The sequence below is a fragment of the Phaenicophaeus curvirostris genome, chromosome 22, assembly GCF_032191515.1.
Source record: "Phaenicophaeus curvirostris isolate KB17595 chromosome 22, BPBGC_Pcur_1.0, whole genome shotgun sequence".
In the NCBI taxonomy this organism is placed as follows: Eukaryota; Metazoa; Chordata; class Aves; order Cuculiformes; family Cuculidae; genus Phaenicophaeus; species Phaenicophaeus curvirostris.
The window spans coordinates 4,325,788-4,341,329 of record NC_091413.1 but is presented as its reverse complement, the minus strand read 5'-3'; the positions used below and the strand labels follow the sequence as shown (position 1 = coordinate 4,341,329).

General features: G+C 39.0%; 1 protein-coding gene across 2 annotated transcripts in view; it reads right to left on the bottom strand.

Moving 5' to 3' along the window:
* The window catches only part of UBE4B (ubiquitination factor E4B), a 37,139-nt gene that overhangs the window by 17,570 nt on the left and 4,027 nt on the right, over positions 1 to 15,542 (bottom strand). Inside the window, exons 2-11 of one of the 2 annotated variants that reach the window (XM_069874673.1) lie at positions 13,841 to 14,027; positions 10,489 to 10,624; positions 9,855 to 9,942; positions 8,327 to 8,471; positions 7,760 to 7,988; positions 6,886 to 7,293; positions 5,925 to 6,038; positions 3,204 to 3,345; positions 2,595 to 2,695; positions 1,327 to 1,441 (exon numbers count right to left, since the gene is read on the bottom strand). In XM_069874673.1, the coding sequence (XP_069730774.1) occupies positions 1,327 to 1,441; positions 2,595 to 2,695; positions 3,204 to 3,345; positions 5,925 to 6,038; positions 6,886 to 7,293; positions 7,760 to 7,988; positions 8,327 to 8,471; positions 9,855 to 9,942; positions 10,489 to 10,624; positions 13,841 to 14,027 (1,665 nt within the window). The remainder of the gene's footprint in view (positions 1 to 1,326; positions 1,442 to 2,594; positions 2,696 to 3,203; positions 3,346 to 5,924; positions 6,039 to 6,885; positions 7,294 to 7,759; positions 7,989 to 8,326; positions 8,472 to 9,854; positions 9,943 to 10,488; positions 10,625 to 13,840; positions 14,028 to 15,542) is intronic. The other variant, XM_069874674.1, reaches the window with a different exon arrangement.

The window sequence follows — 15,542 nt, the reverse complement described above, 5'->3', positions numbered from 1 at the left end:
CGACTGCCCAAATGGGTAATAATTTATTTGCCTATATGCCTGGGGTAGAAACACAGCTTTAATTTCACATCTCATATGAGCAAGTTGGTTTTGTGCTGGCAGGCTGTAACTGTAGCAAGAGTAAAGCTAATAAACAGCAGTCAAGGATTGTTATGAAAGAGGAAATGACATGACAGGAACCTATTAATCAAAAGTAATTGTACCCAATTAGTACGTCCCAATTGCACGGCTCTGACAACTATACCCTCACAAAATAAACTCTTACAGTAATTTTGCAACAACAACGAGAGGTCACACTGAATTTGAAGCTTAAGGATATTGTGTTGCTTCTATGAATAGACAAAAAAAACCATTATTAAATCATATTAGAGAAAAGGGCTATAAGGAGGTCATTGTCTGCTCCAGCCAGAGGAACAGTTCTCTTCTCCAGGACAGGTGACGTCTAACACTTTCCATAACCACTTTTGGATAGTCTTGTATGACTTGTCAATTGCACGAAGCTGCACTAAGAGGTGTCCAGACAGAGATATACATTATTAAAAGGTACTTGCACTACACAGAGATTAGCTAATCTAAGTTGTTTTGCAATCGGAAGGATCAAATGCCATTCTGAAGGCTCCTCTACAGCAAAGTCACATAATACTACAGGAGCACTAATTAGAGACAAATACAACCTCACTGATCCGCTTTCATATTATACGAGACAGAAGTTGCTTGTTAGCTTTTTGTCTTAATTACTAGGCTCAGCAGTTCCAATTTTTTTACCATCTCCGTGAACTACTCTGACACACAGAATAACCCATCTAATCTTTCTCAGTCGTCTCCTGTGTAAAATATGAAGACTTAATGGACTGAGATTTGTAAAATGCTCTTAGCACATTAGTTGCAAACTATTAAACTTGCAAAGAAAGGTAAATATCGCATAATGAAAATCTTTGAGTATGATTATAGAAGATTGCCGTCTTAAACATTCATTTCTAGGATATTCTCTGTACAGAAGCACTGAAGGGTAAAAACCCAACATCAATCCCATAATATATACCTGCATATTCTCAATAGTTCACTTCAACATGAAATAAATGTGTGCTGCTTATTAACAAATGCATTTTTAATACTTAAAACCAGCAAATATTGAAAGTCAGCCTTTTTCATGAAATGCTAAATGAGTTAAAAACGAACAAAACCAAACTCCAGCGGCTTAACAGGTTTCCAGCTCCTGAAGTAGTAGGCACAGAACTGTGAGATGCACAATAAGCCTCTGGAAATCCACTCTCTTGGATATTGCAAACAGTAGAATCATAAGATATAACTTTACCTATGCCTTACCTGCTTGAACACCTCTTCATCCTGATAAGTTGTTCTCACCAATTCCTGGATGAAGCCAAATGGGAGATTCCTACACAGCATATATGGTACCAGCAAAGACTGCTGCTGCAATGACCTTTATTTGTATAAAAAAAATATATCCCAAACTACCGATTACTTGCAGTAGTATTTGCAAATATGTCATCACATCTAAGGATCTGCCAAAAAGCAGATTATCAACATGTAGACACACCTATGCCTTGCAGAAGTAACTAACCTTGACTTCAAGTTACTTGTGGGAAGCTTATTCTGAAACAGATGATGCTGCCAACATCCCACAACATCACACTTTAGTTTAATTGGACTTGAAGAAAATAACAGCTTCTGTGGAGGAATTGGTTTCCCCTTCTTCTCTCTAATGAAAAGGCCCTTTAAGCCCAACTAGTGAAGGAATAACAACTTTACATGTTATGTTTTTTCCTTACTGTGGAAAACAAACATCAGCCTTTTTGGAATTAATAGTCATTGTAACTGCTCCCTAGGACATTTTAAGTATTATCTTTTCTCCTTATTACATATATAAAGCTTATTCTAATGTCAACATCAGTTCGCATAAAGACAAAACTATCAACTAACAGTGGATAATTGGTGCGACTTTAAAGATTCTAGAAGTATTGTTTGGAAACACAAATACAAAATTACGCAGATTTTACTAAAAGTCACATTCTATTTTAAAAACCTTCTTACTGTTCCACCTGAACAGGCTGTTAGTCAAACAACTAGTGCTGAAACAACTGCACTTGAAATCTCAGTCCTGAGTCAGTGTAGAAGGTCTACACGCAGGTTAACATTACCAAATCTGTTGTGGTAAACTCTGAAGCAAACAAGTGCTATGCCACTTTTTTTGCTACACGTTTGATCAGACTGTTTCTCAGATGCAGCTCTGCTGGTAACGGACTCTCACACGAGTAGTGCCCCAACAGTCTGCAAGTGAAACAGTTTATGCATGAGATAAGGCAGAAAACAGCTTGGTTAACTCAGATCCTGCATTTAAACAGCTCAAATCGACCTGATTTTACCCAAATACAACTAGAAATTGCTTCAACTGCTCTCCACCAACGTATCAGTGGGAGCAAGAGCCTCCAGTGGCAAAGCAATGAACTGTTCCTTTGGCACATAAACACATCCTGCTCCAATAAGTGATCTTAGTTTTTTTTAACTAATCCTCAGAAGAAAAAAAAAGATCCCAGAGCAGTCAAAGTTCCACGATTAACATCAGCTGTATTTACCTTGGTTGTGTTAAGGATCCCTGTAGCACCAAAGCAGCATGTGAAATGCACTGTGATCGGATGTTGCTCAGTAACTGACTGACTGTTGGCTGGCTACACATCTGATAAAAATAACTTAGTTTTAATACAAGATAAAAGTACCCAGAGACATAACAGACAGGAAATATGATAAATTTCTTTATTCATTCACTATGAATGCAATAAGAAAACTAAGATTAGTACTACTCCAGCTAAAAACCTTTCTGATTATATATAGAAAAGTATTGGTTGTTTTTCTTCCCAGAAACAAAACCTTAAAGCAGAACACAGAATGCTGACAGAGAGCTGGTCTCACAAAAGTATGTTTTACTTGGAATAAACTTGGATAAAATGCAGCAGATAAAAAGAGGAAAGACAGTTTCTAACACAGTGCTTATTTTAGATACATAAAACACATGTGATTCAAATGAGAAACTAATAAGAGTCAAAGGGACCTTATAAATTGTATAAATCTATTTCCACAACAAAGTGATCAAGAAAGGACTTCCAGTTTCCACCAGCCTTCCCCACCAAACAGTAAGGGGAGTGTCTGTAGCAGCACCAAGACAACTTTACTCATCTGAAATGTACCTTTGGTGCTTTTCTCTCCTCTATTCCAACTCTGTCAAAACACTCAATGAGGTAGTTCAGCATCTCTGTCTCCTTACAATTCTCAATGGTGAAGTGGTCACTGCAGGTATCGGAAACACTTGAGCTGCCAGAGCCTCCCATACTTTAAAACACACAAAAAAGAAGAAACAAAGCATTAGGCAAAGCTCTTCACTTGTGCACAATCAAATAATTCATGAACTCTTGACTTCCTCTGTCAATTTTCTGAAGTCTCCACCCCATCATGCACATGGTTCAACAATAAAGTGATTTCTGCCATCTATGAAGAGTCCGTCATTTAACAGCTGGTCCAATCCTGAAAGTTGAGCTGTGCTTAACATGATTGAAGTATCAACTATCTTATTAAATGAATATGGAGCTGACAGCAATAAGATGCATGACTTCAATGAGAATCGATAAATCTTGTTCTCGCATGGCAACGCTAAATATTAACAGCCCTTTAGTTGTACCTGACATCAAAACTGTTACAAAGCTCAGGCCATCAGCGACTCTGTTAACACCAGCCAACCCCTGCTCCCCCTGCACAGACAGGACCTTTGCTGGTGGACAATCCCTTTAAGTCTTCTAAGGAAGGAGAATAAGCGTAACAGGAGGCAATACAGCAAAGCAACTGCTCCTTCTAACATTTCCACAATAAAGATAATTTCATTTCAATTCCATTACAGTAAAATACGTTCACTAAGTAGCACAGCCTGGGGATTGGGGGTGAACACTGGTATTGTAAACATGAAAACCAAATCCACAAAACCAAACCCATGTTTGAGATGACAGAGAAATAAAGGACAGAACTGAGAGCAGATCCCATGACTCTCAATCTCAGTCTTATCTCAACAGACTTCTCTACATAACAGCTTGGCAGAGCAAATTAAAAGCAAAATTCTCATTTTACAGAAGGGCATAATGACAAAATATATTCACTTTATGTAAATGTATTTTAAAAAATAGTTACATGGATGGTCTACTGCTATTCCTCAAAGAAAAGTCTGTGTACAGTCAGGGAGGAATTAAATGAAGACCAATTTATAAGCCTTAGATCTCAAACTGGAAAATAGGAGTATTTGTTTCCTCCAATGCAGCTTTTTACAAACGTGTTTAAAACTGAGTGTCAAAACTAGAATTTCCTTTAAGCTGTAAAATAATTTACATTTTAATAACTGAGCTGCGCAAATCTACTGTGCAAGCTTTACAGCCCAACCAATACATCAGGGAAAAGTTATTACTGCTAAGCACCTGGTAGCTCAACACCTTAAGAAACGTAACTTCTGATAGCAGCAATCTCTTTTTGTAGAGAAAATTTATTGCCGGTTATTCAGTTAAAACTAGTCCATGTGAAACGTAGCTCTCTTAAGAGCGCGTAGTAACCTCAAAATCATAGCTGCGTTTTGTTGGAAAAGACCTTTTAGATGATCAAGTCCAACCATACCTATCCACTACTAACCCATCTCCCTCAGCATACATTTTCTTTTCTGTAGACTCTCTTTTAAACCACTTGACTTCTCAATTTCAGCTTAAAAATTCCCTTTTAAGAACATTGATTTATATAAAATAACTACTGCTTCTGTAGTCAGTAATTCTGTCAATGATTTCACTGCAGCAGTAACTGGAAATCTTCTAATGCAAAGCTTCACACACATCTTGAACGCCTTGGTACTTTTGGAATGCAAGTTGCTGCATAACTGCACAGTCACCACATTTATAATTTAACTAACATCTCCCTGCTGTCTGCAGAATGCCAGGACACAATATACAAACTAATGCTCCAGAAGCATAGCAGCCACAGAAATCCTTCTTTCCAAAGGAATACACAATTCCAACATAATCCAACATTTGGATTAAATTGCCAACAGGATAAGAATTGAATAAAACAGTGGCAGGGAAATAATTCTGAATTCCACATACATAAAAAAACCTACAAATCCTAAACCTGTGCTAATCAGTCGTTCTCCTGAAATTACACTGGAAAGGGAAAGAAGAGATGCTATTTGGAAGGTCGTCTTGTTAACAGTCTGACTTCAACAGTGGTGTCCCGACATACCAGAGGAACAATCATAGAAAAGCTGGTGGCAGGGAGAAGATCATCTCATATCAACTCTTTTTGGCATTCCCTGACATCACTGCCTTCCTCCATTCTCAGCTGTTCCCCACTACATCAGCCTCTGCCACCTCAAAGGACCAATTTAAACTTTCAGGTCTATTTTCTTCACAGGTAGAAGAGTGATCCTCAGCTCTCAAGTGGCTACACATCTTCAATAAAGCCCCACTGTTGGCACCAGCTGGCTATCTGCCACTGCATCTTTTTTTCTATGTGTTAATTTTTGTCTTTGTTTTCCCTTTCTTGATAGGAAAACACAGACATGATGTGCCACTGGTTTTAAAACTACAACCGTGGGTGAATAATATTCTTTCTACTCATACAGTCAATGAGGACTTCCACTCAAGCATTATTTCAGAAACTAAGCTCATTAAACCTAAAAAGCAGCATGATTAACATTGATTTCATCTCAGTCATCTCTTCAAAAGAGCTGACTAACTAGCATTCATGACACATGTTTATACGCCATCTTAAAAACCCAACCAAGTCATCTCCTTGGCTTTAGTCATTTCCCAAGTTACTTTGAGGAAGTACTGGCTGTTAGTTCCTACACAACCAAACATGCAGGTTACATTCTCTTTCTCCAATACCTGGACCCAAACTGGACACAAGAAAAATCATCATCTTCATGTTCTTCATCACTACTGTCCTCAGACACATCAGAAACGGCAAGAAGGAGGAGGGAGAAAGGGTTGTCGTATATACTACCACAACGAGAATGAAAAACGCCATCAGATTTTTTTTAAGCCAAAAGAAAAAGCAAATGGTAGCTTTTCAAGTCTGCCAAAAACTATCTTCTCTAAACATGCAGACATTGAGTAACTCCATGTTAGTAAAACCAAGACTATGCTAACATGCGCTGTTACACTGCTACAAGTTATTCACGGATCAAAGTACCACACGTTCACAAACAGAATATTTACAAGAATTTTTGAGATGTAATAAAAATTATGGCTGAAGTGGGAACGTTCAGACATGACTGAATAGCAAGTATTACAATTCTAAGCTACTGAACTTTAAACCAGTGGTCTTAAAACATTGCGTGTTTGTTTCTCCCTCCTGCAGGGACTGTGGATTCCAGGAGCAGCCAACAGAGAAAACGCAACAGTACCTGGCATAGTGAAATAGGCTCATCTGTAATTTAGATCTATGCGCCGGGGAATCAAATCTAACACAGTCCAACAGCTTTCAACGAACCAACTAAAGCCCTACCGAGAAAACTGATTTCAAAGCAGGAGGTCTGGTTTACAGCAGCAACTGAACAGAGAGCTAAATAGTTTAAGGGGAACAGATGTTAAGAAGAGGAGGAAATTAAAACAATATTACTACTCTTAAAGTAACTACATCACACCTCATGCTCACAGAAGCAGTTTTGACATTTTGGCAGAGACAGTTTGTTAGCAAGTCAACATATTAGCACATCCCGAAAGGCAGAAATCAACTCGGGATAAGTAGGGTGAGCTCAGCACAAACATAAGTGTTTCCAAATTGCACGATTATGCCACACCCTGCGCATCACACATGAAACACACTTTTGTTCTTGTGAAATACCTAGAAGGAATCCTGTTCAGTAAAGGAGAACGCCTGCGCAAGGTACTGGGTGAAGCAGTAAACAAAGGCGGACCCATCGTTGTGGGTCTCTGTCTGGATGTGATGACTGGCATGGCTGGTGGGCTAGCAGCCACGGCCGGAGGACTTGGTGAACTAGATGGGATGGAAATATTCGAGGAACGTGGTATGGAAGAAGCTGAAAAGCCTCCAGAATGGGCAACAGTGTATGGCCGGTACCTCGGAGAGGAAGGCTGCATCCAAGGGCTTGTTGCTGTCAGGTGAGAGCTGACAGAAATGGAAGGCACAGATGTGGTGGCAACTGAACTGGCTGGTGGGGTAAGAGATGAACCAGTCATTGGTACATAGCTTGTGAAATTGGCAGTAGGAGCTGGACTAGTCCCATAGAGACTAAACCAGTTACAGGGGAAAAAGAAAAAAAAAAAAAAAAGCAACGATTTAGGATATGCAGAAAAAGGGTGAAAAAGATAAAATGAGCAAGAAAAGCCTTTGCCCTTCTGATGACTCTTCAGCAATAATTTTGCAGCTCGTGCATTATTCCTTTTTACTGATTTTGACTAAAACTATGTCACAATCTACACATTTTTAAGTTAAGAGTGATAGCCTCCACTGATGCGTTAGGGATACTTCTCAGAAGGAATCTGCTATGAGGCTTTAACCCATCAAATACACTTCTAGCCAAAGCAATGTAATCAAAAATGGTGAAATGGAGGGGTTTTCACATGAAAAACAGTAATGAACTTTAAAAAACTATTCTATTTATTGTTCTTGGGACATTTCTATGCCCCCCCTCTCTCTTCTAGTCTACTAATAAATACTGAACTGAAATCAGTATTCAGTTATAATCAGAAATCACCTGGATAATGAACTGGAACCAAAGGAGCCCACATTACAGAACATAGGGCTGCTTCCTGGGTTAGAACCCATGTTTAAAATCAGGCTTCTGTCAGGAGAGCGGGCAGCCGCAGCAATTGGTTGTGATGTAGCTGTCAAGCTAGCAAACGGGTTTTCATCCCTTGACTGGGTAGACATCATCAGCACTTCCATCAAAATCTGCCCGATCAAGTCCTTAAAATCCGAAAACACTGTTAAGAATAAAAGAAGAGAGTCAGTATCCTCACCTGCTGTCTTCACCTACACATTAGTCAGAAGTGTAAACGTTACTAGAGATTTCAACTAGTACAGTAATTTACTGCAGTGAAATAAGTGCAGCTTTCAGCAAAGACATTATACTGATAGTTAACTTTCTAACTATCACTCAGTCTGTATTAAGTAGGTTAAGAAATTACAGATACATCAAAATACAAGTGAAGACCACAAGCTAGTGGCTCTGGCATTGTAGCAAAGAGAGAAAATGCTAAGAGCAGGGAACACACGACCCAAATTAAACATCTCAAACCATGGCAACAGTTCAGATTCCTACCTTCCTTTGGGTTCTGCTTAAACTGGGCAGAGAGTGAATTCAGGAAGATAACATCTCTGTCTCGGTCCTTCCAAGAGACTCTGAAGATCTTACAGACCAGCTGTAAAGCTTGTTCCTCAGATACTTCAGACCCAGACAGAGGCTCCTTGGTTAGGGAGGGTAAAAAGAAACACATTAACTTCTTTGCACTTGTATTATTCAAGTCACAGTTATGTCAGATGCCAATCTCCTTTAAATGACTTCAGACTAACCCTCAGTGGCAAACTTCATACAGTTAAAAAAGAATATAGACATATTTGTCAAAATTTATTTGGAAGAAAAACCTGAAGAAATATAAGAGATCTGGAAAAGATGTACCAGAAATACCCTTTTCAAAAGCTTTCTCTCAAACTATTTAATAAATCAAAAATTTCAACATGTCAATATATTTTATTGACTTAATCACTCTGCAAGTACTCTACTGTTTTCTGCACTTCTACTTCTCTTGCCTATTTCTGCAAAGAAGGCTTCATTATTGACACCATCTGTAGGCAGATAACCAAGCAAGAACAGTTTTGCTCATAAATGAGGACTACGATGCGCCCCATCCATTTAACTTTTGGTGTCTCCAAATAAGTAAGAGGAATTGAACCAAGTTTGCAAAGCTTTACTTTCCACTGCTCTCCCCATCCCCTTCAAGACTGTCCTTGATTCCAAGCTATTTATTTCACAGTAGCACAATGCAAGCTGTCCAACTGCCTGATCTGAAGCTCGGAATGGACTGGAAAGGACTCTGCAGCAGGGTTATTGCTACGTGGCTTTAAGCCAGGCTTTTACCCACTGACCTTATTACTGACAGTGCAGGAATAAACAAAAGCACCTAATGAGCACTGCAAGAATTGTTGTAGAAACTTCACTACATTGCTGTCCCATTTCTTTATGGTTTTATTTCACATGGGCCTTAAAAATCAAATGACAACGAGGACAATTCTAGCAGTGATTTAAAGCTTTGTACTTGCTTGCTTTTTCTACTTTAAAGGGCTCTGCCAGCTGTCCAAACCTCAACAGCTAAATATTCTTTTCTACATTCTTAAAGTATCATTAAGAAGAAAAATCTTATTACTTAGCGTTACTTCAGCACATATAACATGGGAAGCATTGCTACACAAACAGCTGCAGCAATCTTCAGAAGTGTCTTAGAAATATTCCTTGAGGCTCATTGTGTATTATAAAAGATAGATTTGGGCATTAATAGGTCACTTTGCCGTAGGATACATAATAAAAACATTTTCTTCAGAGCTCACATCTTAAGTATTTTGTTCATGTTTCCATTCCGTTATTTGGAACACTTATCACACATAGTTCTAGTATAAAAACTTCTCCAAAACCCAAAAGTCATCCCTTCGTGCATTGCCCTGAAAACAAAAATGCAGAGCACTTAACTCCAAACTGCGTAATCTGAAGAGGTTCTGCCACGAAATCCTGAATGCAATATCATGAACACACATATGTAGTCTGGAAGAGAACAGCCCACATAAACCAGACCAACCTTATCTGTCAGACTCCTTTTCTCTCTGCGATCATTCTCATCGACCTCCATGTTTTCAATTCCTGAATCCACATCTACTTGGGATATGCTGTAAGGGGAAGTAAGGGAAGAAGCCCATTAACTCACAGAAAGCAACAGACACAGCTCTAAGATGCTAACTGAAGGAGTGTCACCTTAAGTAGAGGCAGCAGAGAAGAAAAACAACACAACAGGCACAGTCAGATGCACAAACAGGAATGAAAACCCCTAGGTGATGCATGCCTCTTATATCACATTTGTTTAGAATTCAAGGAAAAATATTCAATTTCTTCAGCAGGCAATAGAAATTACACAGCTATCACATCCCACAACCTTTTCTTTTGTAAATAGAGTAGCTGAATTATCCCCACCAGACACGGTCATCACTTAATGTCCAAGATAATGCCTCGTCTTTTATCACTTTAGGTCAGGAATTCCCATTAAAACCAGACTAGAAGTAGTATTACAACAGTCTAAACAGTGTGTCAGTTTTAAGCATTTAATCCTAATGCATTAACACAGCTGGAAGTGAGAAATGGCAGATTTTCCCCTCTAAGTGGTTTTGACGATTAGCATTGTGCAACATTTGCTGGCTTATACAAGCTGCATGTTTTACCTTTTCTCACAGGAGACACTATCAATATCCATGCTCTGAGACCGAGAGAGAGACTGAGATTGTGTTTCAAGGCTGTTAGATGGAGAACTGCTGAGTGAACTCACTCCTTCGCTGCTCTGGCTTCGGTGGGCTACTCCTAGAGAAAAGGCACCACCAGGATTACTACTTGGAGACGAGAAGGCACCACACAATTAATTGGATGGAAAGGGAAAGGAAATACTGTTTTTCAATTCAGCTCTTAGGTATTCTTAGTAATGGATTAGGAAAGAAAGGTTAATAATATTCACATTTAGCTACAGATTATCACGTTTTCTACCTCCTCTTGCAGAAGCAACATAGGAATGCTGACCTGCATTACAACATAGAGAACAAACTAAAGTTGCATCCATGAATTGCTTAGAGATTCACTCCCATAAAAAAAAAGCAGTAGAAAACTGATCTCTTGTAAGATCACTCCACTTAAGACTATCATAGCCCCTCTAAAGTTGGTCCTTTCAGAACAAGACTTCCCACTGGCTCATTACATCAGAGTTAACTTGGGTGAGGATCGGACATAACTAATCCGAGTTGGGACAGTGATCCCACAAAACCTCCCAGAATTTACTGGGAAATTATTAGTATTTTTCTTTCTCCACAAGAATAAAATAAGCATCCAAGTAGTCCTAACAACATGCACCAAGTGCAACACCAGCAAATGGAGAGCAACAGAATGACTTTGGAGCACGGCTGAGGAGCATCAGGACATGAACAGATGGATTCACTTCTCAATGAAGGTTTCTTCAGAGAAGTGTTAGACACCAGCACAGTAGAAGGAAAGTCATATGCATAATTCTAAATAATGCAGACGAAGCTTTGCTTTCAATAACTATGCAAATCGAATGAGTTCTACATACATATAAATGGAAAGGGTGCTAAAGTGCAGTCTATTCCTAAAATTTGTACCTAGTCACAGTTTGAAATAATGATTTATATTAAGGTAGGATTAATGGCAAGCTGTAACTGCAGTTTTAGCAACATCAGGTATTTGCATGCCAGTAAACAGACTTCTTGAAGAGAAGAAAAAACGTACTATTCATCTGTGTTTAAAAAGAAAGCAGCAGTGAATTTCACTCCTTTGGGTTCTTTCCCCTGCCGTTCACAAGGTATTCCCCAGACAGTACCAGGTTTCAGGTGAGAAGTGTAAAACCAGATTGACAACCTATTTTTAAATTCCAGCGCTGGCTGCGTTTCAGCGTTACTATTGAGAAGTGCAAGCTTGTCCCGCGTTTATGGCAGCAACACATTCGGGAGTTAACAGTGGGGGCAGCAGAACAGAACAAACCAGGATTATGCTCTTTGACACAAGCTGTTTGGTTTTGAACACCTTCCCAAAGCTTTTCTAGGTCTTGAAATAATTAATTTTACAGGAACAAAACTGCAGAAGGCAGAAAAACTCCATTTAGAAGACAGTTTGCTGATGAACAACTAGATATTCAGCATAAGAGGTAAGAGAAGTTGCATCATTCTAGTGCTTTGAAACTCCTGTTTTACTTCCCTTACCTTATTTAATCATATTTCTTTTCTGTGGAAAAGGCTGGCATTATTAAATTGCTGCAATGAATGGCACTGCAAGAAGCAAACACTCTACTGCCAAGGTAACCTCTGCGTCTGGTCATCAAATAACTGGGTACTGTCCACTGCAGACATGAATTCTTAAAACAGAAGTCTCTAAGGTCTTGTCTATCGAACCACCACGATAAACCTGTTTGCTAATACAGAAATGTTTCTACCGTCAGGTGCGTGTTTCCCTGTTTAAATTATCTTTTACACAGTTGTGCAGTACAATGGATCAGGCCCTCATTGACCTGAACACTAATCATTTCTTTTTCCTGGCTTAATTTTCATCTGGATTAACTCCATGATCCACCTTACCGCAAAGCTGCAGAGGGAGAGGCAGTGAGAAATACCCCTTCCAGCAAGAGTCAGACCTAAGATGGGTTAAAATAGCCAAGTAACCACAGGCTGAGTGAACATAGCAAGTGACCTCTGCACTGCTCTTAAAAAAAAAAAAACTTCACCTTCGCTTCAGGGTTGCTGTCTAAGCATGAGGACAATACACAGTGTTAAACTCCATCTGCAATGAGCTTTTCACAGGAAATGCTTTTGATAGCTTTTCTCTGTCCTGCTTTGGATACCAGTCAACAAAATAAGCAGGAAGGAGTCACTGTCAGGTATTTCAGAACAGCACTGTAATTAAACTACAAGATTTAAGCTTGTAAATTACTGTACTTGCCAAAGGGATAACCACAGAATTTCAGAAAGCAAATAAGTAAATAAAGAATTCTGCACGCTTACTAAGGAGCACTGAAAAAAGTATTATTTCTATCAAATTATTAGGCATCACCTTGAATGGTGTGTGCACTTTTGGGCACCTCAATACTAGGACATCAAAAGGTTGGACTCTATGATCTTAGCAGCCCTTTCCAACCTAAACAACTCTATGAAAAACTGTTCAAAACAATCTTGACATTTGAGATTGGTTTTGTAACCCTCTCAGCTTAGTCACACAACACGCAAAACCATTTATGTTTTCAGATAAAGATCATAATACTGGAAAACATGCCAATTTGTTTACATTTCCAAGTTATCCAAATTGAAATAAAAATCATAATTTTTTTTTATGTCAAAAGTGATACTATATATAAGAATATATAGATACTCCTGTGCTCTCTAAAAGCAACCCTCGCAACTGCCTATGCTTTCTGCATTTGACTGATTTGAAGAGATCAGGCTTTATTCATACATTCTGAAATAAATACCATTTCTAAACATCCTATTTGTATTCACTCCAGTAAACAGCAAGATTGGCAAAGTAATACAAAGGAGAACGCAAATACTTTATTCTTACACTAACAATGCAGAGTCACAGCTTACTATTTTTAACTGCGCCAAATGCTAGTAATTAAAGATCAAAAATGAACTTGGGACTGATTGCTAAAGTGCACCTAGAAGCCAATCAATAAAAACTGTGTTGTAAGACTGAAAAGGGTTTTTCCTGTCTCCTTGACAAACTGCCTTTCTTTTCTGTAATACTCTGTAATATTAAACAGTGTTACAAACTTCAAGCTCTGTAACCCATATTTTCCATGCCATTAGTTTACTGACACCTGGAAAACAACTGTATGCAACCGTTTATTAGTTGGAAAATGAAAAATATGTTCATTCGTTCAGCATTTTAGACTGTTTCTTTCTGAAAATTATTTTTAGTAACAGAAGAAATAATGTCAGTGCCAGTGCTCATGTTCTAAAGATAAGGAGTTGCATAGTAACTTCCAGTAGAAACACAACAGTAATTTTTGTCTCCAGAACCTACCTGATGCTCCAATCGGCGAGGTAGCTGGGGTCATGCTATGAACATTTAGGCCGAAGCTCTGGGATGGCCCCGGGGCTGGTGCTACTACCGGTGGTCCTGGCGGAGTCTCACGCTGCGGGGAGGTTAGCGGCGTCGCCGGCTGGGAAGATGGCCCACCTGCCAACCGAGCAAGGCGCCTCCGACGAATCTGCACAAAGCAAACATCATAACAGCAAATAAACCAGTTTGTTTGCAGGTACACGTGCACACGCGCTCCACTGCTGCCCCTTGGCCAGGCTATTGGCCAGGGTATTCACTCCCGTGGAACTGCAAATAGCAAAGCTTTCCTTGCTAACCTGCTAAATGGAGTCTGACTGCCAGAACCGATAGGAACAGTTGGACTCGATGATCTAAGAGGGCTTTTCCAACCTAGTGATTCTATGATTCTACGTAACTCTGTTCTGTGTGACAGCACTAAGGCACACTTGATATTTAGACTTCAAGTACACATTTGCTGCCTTGAAACCCATTTGCACTGGAGAACACTGTCCCTCAAATGGTTGTGTAAGACAAGTTTAACAGTCATTGCTCTGCAATTTCAAAATCTTTAATGCTCCTCCACATCTATTTTGGCATTTGATGAAATGAGCTGCATTGATCTAATAAACGGGACAATAGGAACACGACCTCTGCCTTAATTTCACACCACATGATGCTAATGAAAACACTCATGCTAAAGAAGATCAAGTTTAAAGTTCTTAATGATCACTGCTGTCCAAATTAACCTCAAACAGACCCACAATACTGAAACGCACAACTCATCTGTGGGACAGAAGCATCAGGAGAAGTAAAGACAGACAATGAGTAACATCCTCTCACCACCTAGAGACATTCCACCATGCAATTTAAACCAGCTTTTGCACATTACTAGCAAGACAGAAGAATCTGCCTTCAAAATCCAGCTTCGGAAACTGTTACAAACCTATTTATTAAAATTAGCACATACCTGCATAACACTAATAGCATACAGGAGAAACAGACAAAATAAAATTCATAGAACTCATAATTTGTAAGTCCTTCAAGTGACACTTGAAGCAGAAATGAAAAAGAGAAAAGAAATTCTTTATCATCACTGGCTGCCTGACGGAATCTGTTACAAAATCTTATCTTCAGCACAAAATAGGCCCAGTATAAATTAAACTATCATTTTTGAGAGTGTCCATTTCCTGTAAAAATGAGCAATTCATGTTGTTCTCTTTGTATTGTGATACTCGAGCATTGCAAGCAATGTATCAGTTTTCACTCCTGCTCTTAATCCTAAAGACCTGTAAGGCAAGAGAAAGAGCAAACAAAAGATCTGCGTCAAGTCAATGTCTACTCTACATCATCACCATCATTTAATGGCCTGTGAAACCTTCCCCAGCAGGAGGAAGAACAAATCAAATTGAATCAGACTTCAAAAACTGTGGGAAAACATTGTCTGGAACTACATCTCCCTCCATGACAGGTGTCACCACATGAACATGGGAGGCAGCTAGAAAAGAAATTCCTCTTTTTTTGTTCTTGGAATGGAGGAAAGAAAAATAACAAATACACACACAAACCGCCAATCTACACAGAGGGAAAAACACAAAGATTAATTACGTAAAAAAGTAAGAAAAATAAATGCGATGTGAAACACCATTCTTGCTAGCGAGTTCCAAATCTGGTGTTAGGAGAAAAC